The 16,244-nt window shown below is 47.3% G+C and overlaps 1 protein-coding gene across 1 annotated transcript in view; it reads right to left on the bottom strand.

The window, feature by feature from the left end:
* GRIN2A (glutamate ionotropic receptor NMDA type subunit 2A) overlaps positions 1-13,690 on the bottom strand; it is a 338,815-nt gene extending 325,125 nt beyond the window's left edge. Inside the window, exon 1 of the mRNA XM_081820054.1 lies at positions 13,262-13,690. Within this exon, the coding sequence (XP_081676180.1) occupies positions 13,262-13,675 (414 nt within the window). The 5' untranslated portion in view covers positions 13,676-13,690. The remainder of the gene's footprint in view (positions 1-13,261) is intronic.
* Between the last annotated feature and the right edge of the window lie 2,554 nt (positions 13,691-16,244).

Here is a 16,244-nt window from a genome sequence, read left to right as displayed (position 1 = left end):
TTTTGTTTCAAGTGCGGGCCAGAGTTAGGTGAGGGAGGTACTTCAACATAGCTACTGAAAGTGTCCGGGAGTCCAATCCTTCTGGAAACCAATTAGCAGAATGCATCATGAAACAAATTATTCGTGTACAGTGACCCAGTAATTTCAGCCCAATCATTTTGGGCGCCTGGATGGCTCAGTCGGTTAAACGTCTGACTTCGACTCAGGTCAAGATCTTGGGATCCTGGGATCAAGCCCCCCATAGGGCTCTGCACTTGGTGGGGAGTTTGCTCATCCCTCTCCCTCTGCTCCTCCCCCCACTCGCTCGCTATCTCTCTCATATAAATAAATAAAATCAAAAAAGATTTTTTTGGGGGTTTTATTTTAAAAAAATAAAAAACCCAATAATCTACAACTCAGACATTTCATTATGAAGAGGTTCACTGAGGTGTTGTTTCTAACAAAAACAAATGTGAATAAACCTAAATTATGGAGGAAATCATGATGGGTCCACAGAATGGAAAAGGTAGCAGGTAAAAATGCTTACAAATAATCTGTAATGCTCATGAGAGAATGGGAAGTAAATGAGAAGCTATACATGAAATTATATAATCGATACGTGTATGTGTTTGTATAGCAGGTACAGAAAAGACTAGAAGGAAATATACCAAAATGGCAACAGTAGCTGTCTGCGGTTGGTGACGTCAGAGGTGATTTTTATTTTCTTTCTACGTCTTTTGATCTCTCAAGTCCTCTGAGTTGTACATCTGTTAAGATTACTTTTATGTTAGGGGCGCCTGGGTGGCTCAGTCGTTAAGCGTCTGCCTTCGGCTCAGGTCATGATCCCAGAGTCCTGGGATCGAGCCCCGCATCAGGCTCCCTGCTCCGCGGGAAGTCTGCTTCTCCCTCTCCCACTCCCCCTGCTTGTGTTCCCTCTCTGGCTGTCTTTCTCTCTGTCAAATAAATAAAACCTTTAAAAAAAAAAAAAAAAAAAGATTACTTTTATGTTAGCCGAGGCTGTTCTTTTTCAACAGTGTGCGCAATCCTTAGCCTCTGGAGATATATACTGACATATTTGTAGGTGAAATGCATGAGGTCTGACCCAGGGGTGGGGCTGGAATTAAAACAAGAGCGGTCATGCTGGTCATGCTTTGGTAGCCGCTGAAGCCAGGGGACGGTCTGGGAGGGCTCACACAACTGTCCCTACTTTTGGGTGTGTTTGAAATTCTTCATGGTAAAAGTGTTTCTTTGAATGCTGGCAAAGAGCTTTACAAAGGAACGAAAAAACAAGGAAACAAAAATAGTACCAAAAAACAGTATCAATTAACCAGGGCAAGACCAACAGCAATTGCCTCAAGTGCAATTGGACCGTGAACCTTGGGTCTTCACCCGTAGTGGGGCGGGGGCGCTGCCTCTTTCAGAATCCCGTGGGTGGAAACCTTGCAGGCCACCTGGCACCAGAGTCCTGCAAGCCTGTCAGTTTCTAGAGCTGAGCACCCTCTCCCCGTGTTCTGGCTCCATTCACCCAACTCAACCAATATTACATTTCCTTGGCCCGACAAATAGCTTTAAAACAATTCGTCTAGAAAATATGTTGTTTTTCAGCCCTAGGACTGCAGACATGCAAGACAATATGGATTTCAAATGCCACTCACTCTTTCTGGCTAGAGTTCCCCAATTTGGAAGAGACAAGATAGAGCAGGAGACATCCAGCCATTTGTGACAACAAAACAGAAATCGGCGAAAAGCTCAATGTTTTGATTGTGAGAACTGCCATCCAGAGGAAAATTCAGGAGCTATCAAAACAACAGTCAAGCCTGGCAGCCTGGAGGAACACGGTAATGGGAGGGAAAGGCCTAGATTGTGAGCTGGCGCCTGGGCCTCCGTGAGCCAGGCTCTTGCCCTCTGCAGCTCATTCTCTGCTGCCGCGGATGGATGTGACCTGCAGGGGCAGAGACGTGGGAGGCTAGCCTCTTCTGGCCCGCAGTTCTCAAATTGGACTCTAGACCACAGCCCTCCAGGGCACCTTCTCTGACAAGCCCCCGCATTCCCTTCTCTGGATGAGGTGCCCCCTCTGCTATAGTCCCACAGCCCCCCCGGAGCTACCCCAATCCCAGATGCATCACTCTGGGCTTTACCTTCCAGTAAGTGCACATCAAAGCAGATAATGTGATCACAGATACAGCTGCAGAACATTTTGGCACAGGGTAGAGGCTCAGTAAATGTTTGAAGAATTGAACATATTAATAAGCCAATAAATAAATTCCAAGGAGGTCGACGGAATGGGTTTCAGAGGATCTATGAACCCCTAACAATTGCACCTAATGTTGAACGCATGCTTATGAACGTGCACTCCTCAGGGGCAGGTCCATAGTTTTATTAGTGTATAAAATGATCATGACCCCCTCCCCAGCTCACTCCAAATTATCTTATATTCCTTGGGTGAGTATGCAGGCCTTGCTTTGAGGTGCCAGTAATTTTAAGAAGTCACCTTATGTTCTAGAGTGAGTTTTTATTTTGTTTTGGGAAAACAAGCACAGTTGGGGACCAGGGGAAAATGATTAACCTCTTCCACCTCAGTGAGACTTAAGAAAAAAAGATCCTTGTAACATACCAACTCCAGCAAAAATTACAAATGGCAACAAACTGCCACTCCCATTTCATATTTTTCCTCCTTGAATGGGTAACATGGTCACCTCCACGTAGAGGAACACATCTCAGGAGCTGCCATGCATGAATTGAGCAAATATTCTTTCTCTTGAATCCTGTGTTATAATTACTTGGATTTTTTTTACCCTATTTCTAATAAATAAATAATTAGAATAGATCCATTTTCATCACATGGAATGTTGTAAAATTGGAATGCAAAGACAAAGCATTTGGAAAGCAATTCTGGATTTTGTTTTTTTCTTGGGAGATGTGAAGGAGACTGAGGAAGTAGGTAAACAATGAGTACCACCCAGAGCCATTACTGCCATAAGGAAACGCTCACAATGCAGGGGTACAACAGACAAGAAAGAAAAAATTGACAACTGGAAATTCAGAGAGGGTTCTGGCTCTCTCTTTAGGATATGAAAGTGTTCCTACAATAATGTGTGCAAAAACGTGAATATACTTCAGTAAATAATCATGATTAACTGGATGCAGTAGCAAAAACTCTCCATTTGGAGATCCTTGGCAATTATTCTAAACATTATCTTTGGTAGCTGTGCTTCTTAGCCAAAAACATTCCCACTAGTAAATATGACGCCGGCTAACCTACTTATGTTTATATTTATATATGTGTGTGAGTTGATATATACATAGGTTTTCTGTTTTTCAAATACTGTACACCCTTCAGGATGATGTAAAGTCCTTGGGGGATTTGAGGTGATGATGCCGGGATCATAAATTCCTCCCCCAAGCTGGGCAAATTTATACTGAATTACTCACACGCTTGCAGAAAATGAGGATGTTGGTTTTCAGCCAAATCCAAGGGCCTGAAGTACCAGGACTTGGGGATTTAAAAAAAAAAAAAAAAATCAAGGATTTGAGAGGTACAGAGTCTCTGAGTTAAAAAGTACCTCAGAGATGACCCTATCCAATCTTGCCACTAGGAGTCCAACTTGCCACACGACTCCTGATAGACAGGCAGTCACTCTCGGGCTCAGCCACATCTGATAGACACTCATTATTCTATGAAACATCACAGCCTGCAGTCAGGGAACTAATTGCCAAAGCTTAGTCCTCACATCAAGCTGAAACTTTACTCCTGATAATTTCATCCTCTGGCCTCAGTTCTGTCCCCAAAACAATAAAAACAAAAAATAAGCCTAAACCTTCTACCCCATAACAGCCCACCTTTCATATCCTCTCTGAGACTTCTCCAGGCTGAACTTCTCTAAATATTTTCTTCCGAGACTTTTACCATATGTCATTTAGAGCCTATGCAATCCTGAAGGCCCTGCCTCTGGACACACTGTAGTTTTTCAATATCTATCTTTAAATATTATCCCCCAAAACAAAGTCACGTCTATAGATAATGGTGTTTGTTTTGCTGGAGACATCATCAGTTGTACCACTTAGCCATTGCTCCTACACCCCTGCTAACAGCAGCAATTTTTGCATCGGTGGCAATTATCCATTCTTGAAAAAGAATCTTGACTGTTACTCTCTACCAGTGATGTTCAAGGGGTGGCATGTGACCCAGTTCTGGCCAATGAAATGTAAGGGGACATCAACTCTAATGTTGGAAGAGAGGGCCTAGAAGAAAGCTTCTTTTCCCCTCCTTTTTCTTCCCATTTTGAATGCTGGCATGTGAAGATGTGATGGCTGGAACAGAAGCAGCCATCTTTGACCAAGAGGAAACAACAGCTGAGAGAGGCAAAATAGAAAAATGGAAAGGACCCGAGTCCTTGATGGGTTACTGAGTCACTAAATCAGACCTGGGGCTCCTTGTTAAACAAAAAAACGACATGTCTTCATTGTTTAAGCCACCATTGGTCAAACATTCTGTTATTTGCAGCTGAAAGCACTCTTAACCAACTGAGCCACCCAGGCGCCCTAGCTGAAAGCACTCTTAAAAACAGAAAAGGTATAATGGAGCTATCGCCTCTCTTGATTTGGACATTATATTTCTAGAAATGTGGCCTTCACTTTTTTAAGAGCCATCTCACTACTTAGAATCTGCTGTGCATCTGGTCCAAAACAAACAAGTGAACAAACAAAATCCCTGTGATTGGAGATCACAATCTCAAATGCTTGCAAAGACCATGCAATTAACATAAACGGGTGAATCTGGCTAGATGTGAGATAACAGGGAGCAAGGATATTGAAATTCAAGCATTTTAAATACTGTATTAGTGAAATAAAATATTAATATATCTCTGAGGCAGATTCAGCAGGCAGTCTACCAGTTCATGACCCTTGCAAAAATCATTCTCATGTTTAAAAGCTACATCTCCCCCTTCCTACAAGAGTATCATTTCTTCTTAAACCCTGCAATGCAGTCTGTAGTATGGGTCCCTCATTTCAATCCAGAGAGACAGTCCTGAATTGTAATTCCATCACCAACATCTTAATCAGTTTGGTTAAGACAACCAAAATATTAACATCAAAATCTATTGTCCCTCTTGAATCTAAGCCACTTGCCTAAACCCGCTGGATTCACAGTCATTAAACTGAGGAGGCAATGAAATAAGAGCATAAGAATAAGCACATTAAAGATTCTTTAATCAAATACCTTTGGGGCTGCCAGGTTCTCTGGGCTATCACTGAGTTATTTTATCCTTGGCAGAGACAAAATGAGAAACTGTGTCTGTCCACACCCTGAAGTCCTAAGCCCGGTGCAAACATATGGTCTGATCGGGGGAGTTATTTCCTGCAAAGCTCACTAAGACCGGCTCCTCTCGAGGTCATCTCTGCACTGGCAACATTTACCTTCAGTTTGCCAGGATAAAGCCCCCAACAAGTCTACAGAACTAAAAGCGTCTGGTTGCCCCAGGAAATTCATATTCCTCTTCATGTTCATATTAAGGAAATGTGAACCGGTTCACGTTGGACTGTCCACTTCTCAGAGTTCTACAGGATTCATCCCCGCTTTCTTGCAGGGCTTACCATCATATCCCCACATCGCCCTTCATCATTTCTCTGATGAAGAATTAAAAAGCATTATTAAAAAGCGCATGAGCATTTGATAAAAATAAAAGCTACAAAATACAGACACAATACCAGGAGCATTCCTGGAGTAAGTATTTATTATGAGCCAAGCACTGAGCTACTCTATGAAATAGGTACTATTTCTGTCTCCTTTTTAAAAATGAAGACACTGAGGGCAGGCTGGGGTCAGAAACAAACAAACAAAAGACACTGAGGCTCAGAGGTGTTGAGGAGCTTCCCCATAATCACCCAGCTGGTAAGTGGAAGCTTGAATTTCAACTCAGACAACCTAACTCAAAGGGTTCAACTTATTAACCATGCTAGAATGACATTTTTTCAAAGATTGACATAACCATGAGTCTACCCCTCAAAGATAACCACTGCTCACATTTTGGCATGTTTCTTTTTGGTCTTTTCTCAAAGGTGGTAAAATTTTCAGAGCTGGAAGAGGCCTCAGAGATGGTATGACCCCAACCCTCGTTTCCCAAGAAAGCCTAAGGCCCAGAAAGGTGAAGGGCCTTTCTCCAAGTCACACTGCTATTTGGAAATGAAATTTAGGTCCTCAGATCTTTTGTCCAAGGTTTTCTGGGGCCTTTGGACTCAAGTTGGTTGGGAGGGGTTTCTTGGAGGACCGTGTTGAGAAGGATTTAAGGCCTGTGGGTTCAGAAGTGATACAGTAGATTAGTGATGGCAGCAGTGAACCCAGAAGCCTGGCCCCGTGCACATCAGGAATTTGCCAGCTACCAAGAAGTAGCCCCTGGAAGAGAAGGAGAATGTCTGGAGAAGGCTTTCTTAATAAAGACCAGCTATGTTCTTCACCTACTTCGGGGATCTCAAATCCCAGTGCCTTCAGCGCCAAGTCTCTAACATGAATGAGTAAAGTGGGCAAGTGGAGAAATGAACAAAGGAAGAGCACCTGCCCAAAGGGGTAGGGGTGCTAGTCATCTCCAGCCAACTGTTGCCTGCCGAGGGGAAAGACGGGGCCAGTGTTCTCCGGCCTTCTGTTTTTTCCCAATGAAGCAAGAAATTTGGATTTTTTAAAAAATGTGATGTCTCGGGCGCCTGGGTGGCTCAGTTGGTTGGGCGACTGCCTTCGGCTCGGGTCATGATCCTGGAGTCCCGGGATCGAGTCCCGCGTCGGGCTCCCTGTTCAGCAGGGAGTCTGCTTCTCCCTCTGACCCTCCCCCCTCTCATGCTCTCTCTATCTCATTCTCTCTCTCAGATAAATAAATAAAATCTTTAAAAAAAAAATGTGATGTCTCCTAACTTTAATGCTGGCAACTAATTCAAATTTGAATAATAAATAGGCAGTGCAGGACAAACAAAACACACTAGGTAATGACATTATAACCTCTTGTTTTCATGATGGCCTTACCAGAAGCCATCACTCTGTATTACAAACCCAAGATTCTATTTGTATTTCTCCTCTCCTCTTCTCTCACTCTCTCCCCTTCCGCCTCCCTCCTTATCCCCTTACCCCCCAATCACTCTATCTAGAGAAGCATTTCCCACCTGGGGCTACCAAAAAGAACATGAACACTGCCCCCCTCTGAACCCACCAGAACACAGCTATTGAGAGTCCAAGTGATTACCAATGACCCCCGAGGGCCACTTGGAAAGTTAGTCATGCCTCTCAGGGTGATGCCTTTTACTCTCCAATGACTTATGTAAGGAGGAGTAGATGATTGCATCTGACATGCCTCATCACAAAGGCTAAAGATAGGCCTCCCCACTCTCTCAGGAACTACCCGATGCCTCCATAGCAGGAGCTGAGTGGGCTCCACCAACATTCCAATGTGCGTGTCTGCCCTTTCCATGAGCTTTCAATGTTTCACTCACAGCCAAACTCCAGAGCTGCCACGTTATAAGAGAAAGTTCCCCCTCCTGCTGATGACCTATTACTCAGTAGCACCATCCGGGCCTTTTGTATGGAACCCCCCAATCTCTGTTAATCCCAAGGATGGCTACTAATTATCTGCCCACTAGAAAGAAGAGGAGACTTGGCACACACCTGTGAAATCGGTTGGCATTTAGGGAACAAACATCACATGGAAAGCCCTGAACCACAGTGTGGTAAGTTCATCTGGAAGCTGCAGCAAGCTGGCATCAGAACCAAAAACTTGATTCATTCGATCAACAAACATTTACCAAGAAACAAACACAAAGGGCAAGATCAGCACAAGGTGCCAAAAGAACACACATGTGAACCAGAAACCAACCTTACTGAAGGCACAAAAATAAATATATTAGTTTCAATAACTCTGGCATAAACAGAATACTCCACAGCTATTTAAAATCCTATTTGAGGGGTGCCTGGGTGGCTCAGTCAGTTAAGCATCTGCCTTCGGCTCAGGTCATGATTCCAGGGTTCTGGGATCGAGCCCCGCATCAGGCTCTCTACTGAGCAGAGAGCCTGCTTCTCCCTCTCCCTCTGCCTGCCACTCCCTTGTGTGTGCTTGTGTGCTCCCCCCCAGTCAAATAAATAAATAAATAAATAAATAAATAAATAAAATAGTTTTTAAAAATTATTTTAAAAATAAACAAATGAAAATTTAAAAAATAAAATAATATTTGAGAAGTCTATTTAATAATAAGTGAAAATTCCATGAATATATAATCAAGTTTGAAAAAAATAAAAGAAGGATATGAAATATAACTGGGTCATAATCAGAGTGAACACACTCAGAAACCTCCCTCTTCTGCTCCTAAGACACAGAATTTATAGATAAATCTTTAGATGTTTTAAAATTTACATAGTACTGCTTGGAAATAGGAAAAGGGAATCACAGATCAAAGATAAAGAGGACTCCCTGAAAATGAATGAATCAAAAGATGAGACTCTACAATTTCAAGTAGGAACCAAAGCCACATGGTTCATGGGAATAGGTTCAATATAAGCCATGGAAGCAGAGGTCCCAACATCTACCTAGAGGATAAGAGGCAAAACTGTACCCAGAATCATGCTACTAGGAGTCACGGCCAAAAAGGATGCCCCTGTCTGTGGCAAGGAGCCAAAATGAAGTAATTTACATGAGACTGGAACCCAAGTCTGCACCACAGTATATATAGAGAAGGGAGAGAGCTCTGAGCTTAGCTGTTGACATGAGCTTTACTTTAAAAGCACATAGCCTTGCAGACATAGGGCAGAGGAAATAATAAAATCACCTTAAAAATTCACGAACAAAAATTAGAGGACATATGAGGACATCCAATGATCAGAATCTACAAAATGAAAGAATTCATACCTGAAGAAACAAAGACACTAAAGCAATCAGAGAAGGACTTTGCAGTATTTTTTTTTTTAATCCTCAAAGGGACAGAGGAAGGATTTACATTGACAAAGTGAAAAGAGTTTTTTATAAAACACAAAAAGCAGGAAGGTATAAAAAGCAGCCAATTATTTACCTTGGAAATATGGTGAACCACTGTTGAAATTAAAAGCTCAACAGATGGGCAAAATAAGAGACCAGATACAAATAAAAAGAGCTGGTTAACTGGAGTGTAGAACTGACGAAACCTTCCCAACATTGCACAGAGAGATAGAGAACTGAAAAGAAAAAAATGTTTAATTTAAGATACCTGGAGGACTGATCGAGAAACTACACATGGAGAGAACAGAGAAAATATTGGAGAGGAAACATCCAACACATAATGGCTGAGATTTTTCTGGGATTAAAGAAAACCCTGGATCTTCTGACTAAAAAAAAAGCCCACAGAGTGCAAAGTACAAAAAAAAAAAAAAACAAAAAACCATCCCATATATACAGTATAATCCTGAACTGATAACTAACTAAATAGAGCTTAGAAGGAAATAGACCCACGTGTCCAACTGTGGTTACTCCTGGTGACAGAACTTAGAGGGAAGAACTTTATTTTTTCTTTAAACATTAATATACTTTCTAAGCAGTCTACAATGAAACATTATCTTTATACACTGTGGAGAAGGAGTATTCATTATTTCAAATACACATAAACACACTTTTTTAAAAAAAGTTTGTCCTTAAGGAACTTACACTCTGGTAGAGGAGATGAGGTATGGATAGAAACGTCATATAAAGCGAAGTCCATGCAGTAACTGACATGGATAGATGTAGCTAAAATCTAAGCAAGGCTTGCCTTTTCCCCCATGGAGCCATTAGAAATGGAGGAGAGGGTGCAGGATGTGAGGACACTGAGCAGAAATGTAAAGGTCTAGTACATATGCCTGATTTATCAGGGGCTATTGATGCAACAAGAGTGTATTCCATTTGGAGAGGATCAAAATGGCCAAACCAAGGTAAGATTAAAACTTTATCTACATCAACCATTATTTTCACCTCTAAATTAATTATATTTCAAGACCACCCATTGATAGAAGGAAAAATTAACATCTGTATTGTAAATTAACACCACAAAAAATCTGCTTAGCACTTAGCACATTTCAATTATTATAAGGCTTTGTTCTTTTTTTTCCATGGTCAAGTAGACTGAGGGAAAGGTAAAAATGGTGGTGGGGGGGAGGTGGGTGTTCAATTTACCTGATAATCAAATTAACTACCATTCTTATCCACTGGGACACTATCAGCTATCATTTTACCAATTTGGAGGTGAAAACAACACAAGTATGTTCTGGGCTTTACCAAATGAACATCATCTTAGGGGGAGGCAGAAAAGCCTTTTCAGTTTGGGGAGATTCAGACTTTGTGGCCATAACACCACTGACACACTCAACCAAGCAAGGTAGAGTTTTAGGCAACGTCTTGTGGCTGCTTCTTCAGAACCAAACAAACTGCATTCAGCATTCAGCTCCAGAAGAAACAAGTGGCAAAGGCACTAGCCAACTATATGTGCTACTAATGGAAGGAAGGGCTGTCCACATCTCAGACAATCTCTTTCCTTTTTAAACACATCCAAGTTTCTCAAAATAACCACTCTTTAACCCGCCTCCTCTCAATATCACCTGCTCATCCCACACATGGGGCCCAACGTATATCCCAACATTATCCACGCTCACTTCTTTGATTCCCTGCCATCAAGACCAACTTGGCAAGCCCCGACAACAATGAGGAGTAACCAATTCCCTTCACCATCTTCGAACCAATGTACATTTTCCTTCCTCTCCTCTTCGTCCCCTCTTAAATCTCTCTAATCTTGATTTCTCTGAAAATGTCCTTTCTCATCTTCCTCTTGCCATTTCCTGATTCCCTTTTCCTTCTGTACTATTAAGTGGGGTCAGCTCTTGTCCAGTCTCTATAAGGCCGTTTCATTCTACAGAAGAGGAGGATGCTTCCACCCATACCCTCAAAACTCCCTTTCTAATACCCCTTTAAGGAAGGAGCAGCTTGCTGGTCCAATAGGTCAGAGCCTGACGTTCACAGTGGGCAGGGTCATTGTATATCAGATGAGTGCTCAACTATGAGCCCACTCTCTGTTCCCGCTCCTTTGCCTCCAGTCCTATGGGTAAGTCAGGTAAGGCCTGAGCCACATACCTGCCAGCCCAGCCCTCCCAGCCTCAAGACCCCTTCTCCAACTCAAGATTTCACCAGATTTCCCCACTGATCGTGCTAGACCCTAGTCAATCCATACATTTGACTTTCTTTTTTTTTTTTTTTTTAAAGATTTTATTTATTTATTTGAGAGAGAGAATGAGAGAGAGAGAGAGCATGAGATGGGGGAGGGTCAGAGGGAGAAGCAGACTCCCCGCTGAGCAGGGAGCCCGACGCGGGACCCGATCCCGGGACTCCAGGATCATGACCTGAGCCGAAGGCAGTCGCTTAACCAACTGAGCCACCCAGGCGCCCCCATACATTTGACTTTCAACATGGCTACTGTCTTTTGCGTGTTGCTTCTTTGGTCAAAACTTCAGAAGGGAGGAGGAGTCAGTGGTAATATCTAGATCCCAAAATCACACTGCAAACCCCTGCTAGAAACTGTAGTTCTTCTTCATGCCTTCGTCAGAGGGCTGGTCATTCCTTATGCACAAGCCCTAGGCTCTGATTCACTGTACCCCTCCATGGCTTAAAACCTCCTATAAAATGAGATTAATTCCTTGACCCTCTTGAAGATGGGATGACAAAGTTAAAGGATAGGCTTAATTTTCTGGAATGTGAGATCACAGCTTGAGAATAAAAAACTGAGTTCTAGTTCCATTGCCCATGTTTTGGCCTCGGCCAAGTCATTACCTGCCTCCTATGCCTCAGGCACTTTATCTGAAAGTTGTATGATGCTCTAGGAGACTCCAAGACCTTTCCCAGTTCAAACAATTGGTGGCAGGGCACAGCTATTCCCTACTTTTTTTATCCAAGAAAGGAGCCCCCCCAACACCGAGAGGTGGCTGGGAAAATGTTCAGCCACACGTAGAAATTCTGCTAGGCTGCAAACCATTTAAAATGAATGTTTAATTAGATACTGCATCAGTTGTATACTTCGGCTGAATGTGCTACAGCCCAGGAGACCTGAAAGAATTAATACTGTTCCCAAAGGAGCTGGTGGGAATTGCTGAGGCAGAGGCAGAATCTGATTTGATGAATATAAAAGTGCTTTGAGAGCGTCAGAAAGAAAGTGCTCTGACAAATGTCTGCTCACTCCATTAGGATGTCTCCTGCTATCGAAGGAACACACTCCAAAAAGGTCTCAGGGCTAGGGACCATGGCACACAAGGACACGCACCCCTCCTCCCCTTCCTACCCCACCCCAGTCCTTTCCTGGGGCTTAGAGACACAGCGCACCCATGACTCCAATTTTTTCTCCTTCCTCACTTTGCTTCTCCCTTCTGACCCTCTTCCGACCCTCCGCTTCTGCATGACCCTCAAATCAGGCCCTCATAACATCTCACTCCAGTCTGGAAGTCTCTCTCTCTCCTCTTCCCCAAACCAACACTCTCAGAGGGTCCAAAGAAAGACCTGACCTCTCATTCTAAGCCAAGATATGTGGACACACCTTATTTCATTAGAACACTCTCCAACTTCATACCAAAACCCATCCTGGGGAGGCAACCCCTCCATAGACCCCTATCAGCCACACTAGGGAACATGTAGGAAAATGCCAGGCCCTCCATGCTCAGGGTCTGCGGCTGGTTCTCTCTACTCACTCCTTAGAGGAACACCCTCCTGGGCACCTCCAGCCCAGGGCTTCTCAAACTCTCTACCCCTCTTCCCCCAACTGTAGACCGTCTGTGGAAACATGACATTTCTTTGGCCTTTCGTGCTTTACCTAAAAACTATGCATTCTATCCCATAACATGCCCACATTTAATCGTTTTAAAAATAGTTTTAGTCACTTACCACGGAGGGAAAAATTGACATTTTCCCACAAATCGGGTAAAAGTGATATTATAGAAACATGAGCCATAGTGTTGCAAGTGTCCCCAGGCTCACCTCTGTGCACTATTTGGAAACCTCCAAGTGTTCCACCACCCCATTACACATCTGCATTTTCTGAGTTCTTCCTGGTACACCCAAGGTACCTCTGAGTACCCCACTCTCAGAACCAAGGTAAAAAGCATTTCCATCCATTTCTGGGTTGGAGAGGCAGTACCTGGCTCTCACCAGGACCACGACCCTCTTTCAGATCAAAACAGATACCAGAGGCTCCCAAAGACCTGTGGTGGCTGTGGTATGACTGGCACACTCCCGGGTCCTGGCAGCCTATCACCTCTCTGACTTACCTTGTCAGCCATGATCATAGATGCGCCCCCGTGGATGCCCAGGATGGGGATGAAAGTCTGTGAAGAGATAAAATCCAGCATCTGAGCCACGGCCTCCTGGTCGGTGTCGTCCCCAAAGACAAGGCCATGGATGCGTGCCCCAGACATAAGGTCGCACACATGCGTGATGAGGCTCTTGGGGTCTGTGCGGTTCATCAGCAGGGCTACCACGTTCACGTCCAGGGGCAGCCCTGGTGCCTGCTCGGGGCCCCACAGATTTCGCAGTTCGCGCTCCGTCACGTCGTGGCTGTGACCCAGCAGCACCGCAATGTTTAGCGCCGGGGGACCCTTCTCCGCCGCCGTGCCCTGCGCCGGACCGCGCCAGACCAGAAGGGCCGGCAGCACCAGCAGGGTCCAATAACCCAGTCTGCCCATAGTCGCCACTTACGGTCCCTGCAAGGCGGAGAGGGAGAGTCAGGGCCACGGTGAGCAAGGGATCTGGACGAAAAGGATTACTGACCCAACCCCTGGCTCTAGGAGACAGGTATAGAGTCCATCCCCAGAGCAAGCTGACAGTCACTGACTCCATTCCCCATTCCTGATGCCATCCACATCCCTCCACCCAACTCTATCCACAACTTCAATCCGAGGTAATTCTCCATCCCTGTCCCCAAGTTCATCTTTGCAACCAACCTCCTTCTCACCCTGTCTCCAGCCTCTTCTCCATACTTAATTCTGCCCAAATCTCCCACCACACCCCCAAGTTAGCTGTGGACCCCAGCCCCTCAGCGTTGGCGCACAGAGCAAACCCTCCACCCACCCCTCTCCCACTACTCTCCCACCTGCCTAGTGCAGACCAAGTTACCGACCCCGCCCTCTGCTCACGAAGAGCGAATTACAGACCAGCCTCCGCGTGCGGAGGCGGTGCAGAGACACCGCACCCCCGCTTCCGCGCTGGGCTAGTTGACTGACCCCGCCCCCTGTGAACCTGCCGGGTGCAGCACAGACCTGGCTCCACCGGGCACCCCCTGCAGACAAGACTCCTCTCCTCCAGGGTACCCCCCCTCCCCCAGTGCACGGGAGTGAGGACACTCACTTGTGCGCCCCAGGGTCCGGGGTGCCTGGGGGGAAATTAGGGCCCGCCCCACTTCGCGTAGGGGCCTTAAAGCGATTTCCACTCAACAGAAGGCGGGCCCCAGGGCCCGCCCCCTACACGCGCGCGGGCACACACACGCTCAAACACACACACACACACACACACACACACACGCCCTCTCTCATGCGCGCCGCGTGAAAGGCAGAACCCCGGAGAGAAGAGGAGGCGCGTTCCCCCACCCCGTGGGCCAGCTCATGGGAGCTGGCAGAGAACGTGCGTGGGGGGAAAGGTAGGCTCCTAAGCAGCTCTCCGACGGACATGAACTGTACAGCCCCTCCCCAGGCTTTCCACCCTGGATCCTGTTACCAAGTCTTAGGGGCATGTGGGCAGTGGGCTGCACAACCTCATAGGCACGCGCGCATTTCTGCGCACAGCCGCAGGCCGCCGTAGCAGTGCCCACGGCCATCCGGAGTCCGCACATGTCCTCAGTCGGTGCACACACATGTATCACGCCAGGTGCACAACTGCGCGTGCCTGCAAATACCAGCACAGTCGTGCACGCGTGCACAGGCGCGCGCCCCTCGGGCCCGGCGCTGCGGGAGCCGGGGGAAGTTGGGGAGAACTCGTTCTGGCCGAGGCACTCTTCGGGTGAACACCGTGGAACACGGAGCCGCAGCGCCCCCTGGTGCTCCTCCCGCGCCTCGCTACAGATGCTCCCTCTCCCGCTTCATCTCCCTCTCTCTCCTGATCCTTCTCCCGCTCTCTCTCCGGTCGAGTCTTCCTCTTCCCCGGCCGGCTGAGCCCAGGTCTCCCGCTGGGACGTACCTGTAGCCGGAGAAGGTCGAGGATGCAGTGGGGCGCGCTGCGCGCACGAGCATCTCGGCCGCCTCAGCAGCCACCGGGTTTAGCGGGTTCCCGCATGCTGCGGCCCCCGCGCGCTCCCCTGGCTGTCCCGCGCTGTCCGCATCGCCCCCACGGGGGGCGGCTATCCCAGCCGGAGGCTCTGCAGCAGGGCTCTACCGGGGTGGAGAAGAGACAGAGAGGCAGGGTCAGCCCACCGGCGGGGGAAAGGGACTGGGGGGCAGGCTGCAGTCCCCAATGCTGACGGGGTCTAGACCGGAGAGGGGAAGCTGAAGCTCAGTGCCCAAGACCCCCTGCGCGGATCCTCAGACCCGGTGGTCTATATGGAGAGCTCCGCTTCGGGGCGTACAGGAGAACCGGAGCCCCAGGTTGGCCACGCACGAGAAGCTAACTGGGCATCTCCACCCTCACCCCCTACCACCTCCCCGGCGCCGGCTGCTGGGAGTTGTTCGACTAGGAGCTGCTGAGGGAGGGGGGTAGGGAGAGAAAGAGGAGGGAATGGGGGGGGCGGCTGGCTGAGTTTGCTATGAGCCGGCAGGAGAGGGGGAGGGAAGGACTCAGGCTCCCGCGGTCCCGGATCCCCAAGGGAGGTGCGATCATTTCCACGCAACGACCCCCTTGCGGTCCTGCCGCCCCCTGCTATTCGGGCCTCCCACCGTCTTTTCCCCAAAGGGGCCGCCCAGGCCCCGCGTCCCGCGCCAGCACTCACCGCAGCCTCTCTCCACATAGTTCTCAGCAGTGGCCGCTCCTGGTCATCTCCAGGGCTGATGGCTGCGGCCGCGACTCTCAGCGCTCACCCAGCCCCATGCTCCGGCCAACCCCGCAGCGCCTCCCTCCAAAAGCCAGAGCTCGGCTTCCTGCCCCACTCCGGACAGCAGCTGCCCGGTCCTCTGAGCGCGCCCGACAGCCCTCTCCGCAGCCCAGGCTCCGGGCTGGTGGTGTGTGTGAGGGCGAGTGTGTGTGTGAGTGAGTGTAGGAGCGCGCGCGCGCGTGTGGCCGGGGATCCCCGCGGTCCCCGCCGGAGAGAGGCGCGGGCGGGGGATGGCA

Source organism: Leptonychotes weddellii, chromosome 5 (genome assembly GCF_054177405.1).
Source record: "Leptonychotes weddellii isolate Sample4059 chromosome 5, ASM5417740v2, whole genome shotgun sequence".
Lineage (NCBI taxonomy): Eukaryota > Metazoa > Chordata > Mammalia > Carnivora > Phocidae > Leptonychotes > Leptonychotes weddellii.
The sequence above is the reverse complement of the archived record's forward strand: the minus strand, read 5'-3'. Positions and strand labels throughout refer to the sequence as shown.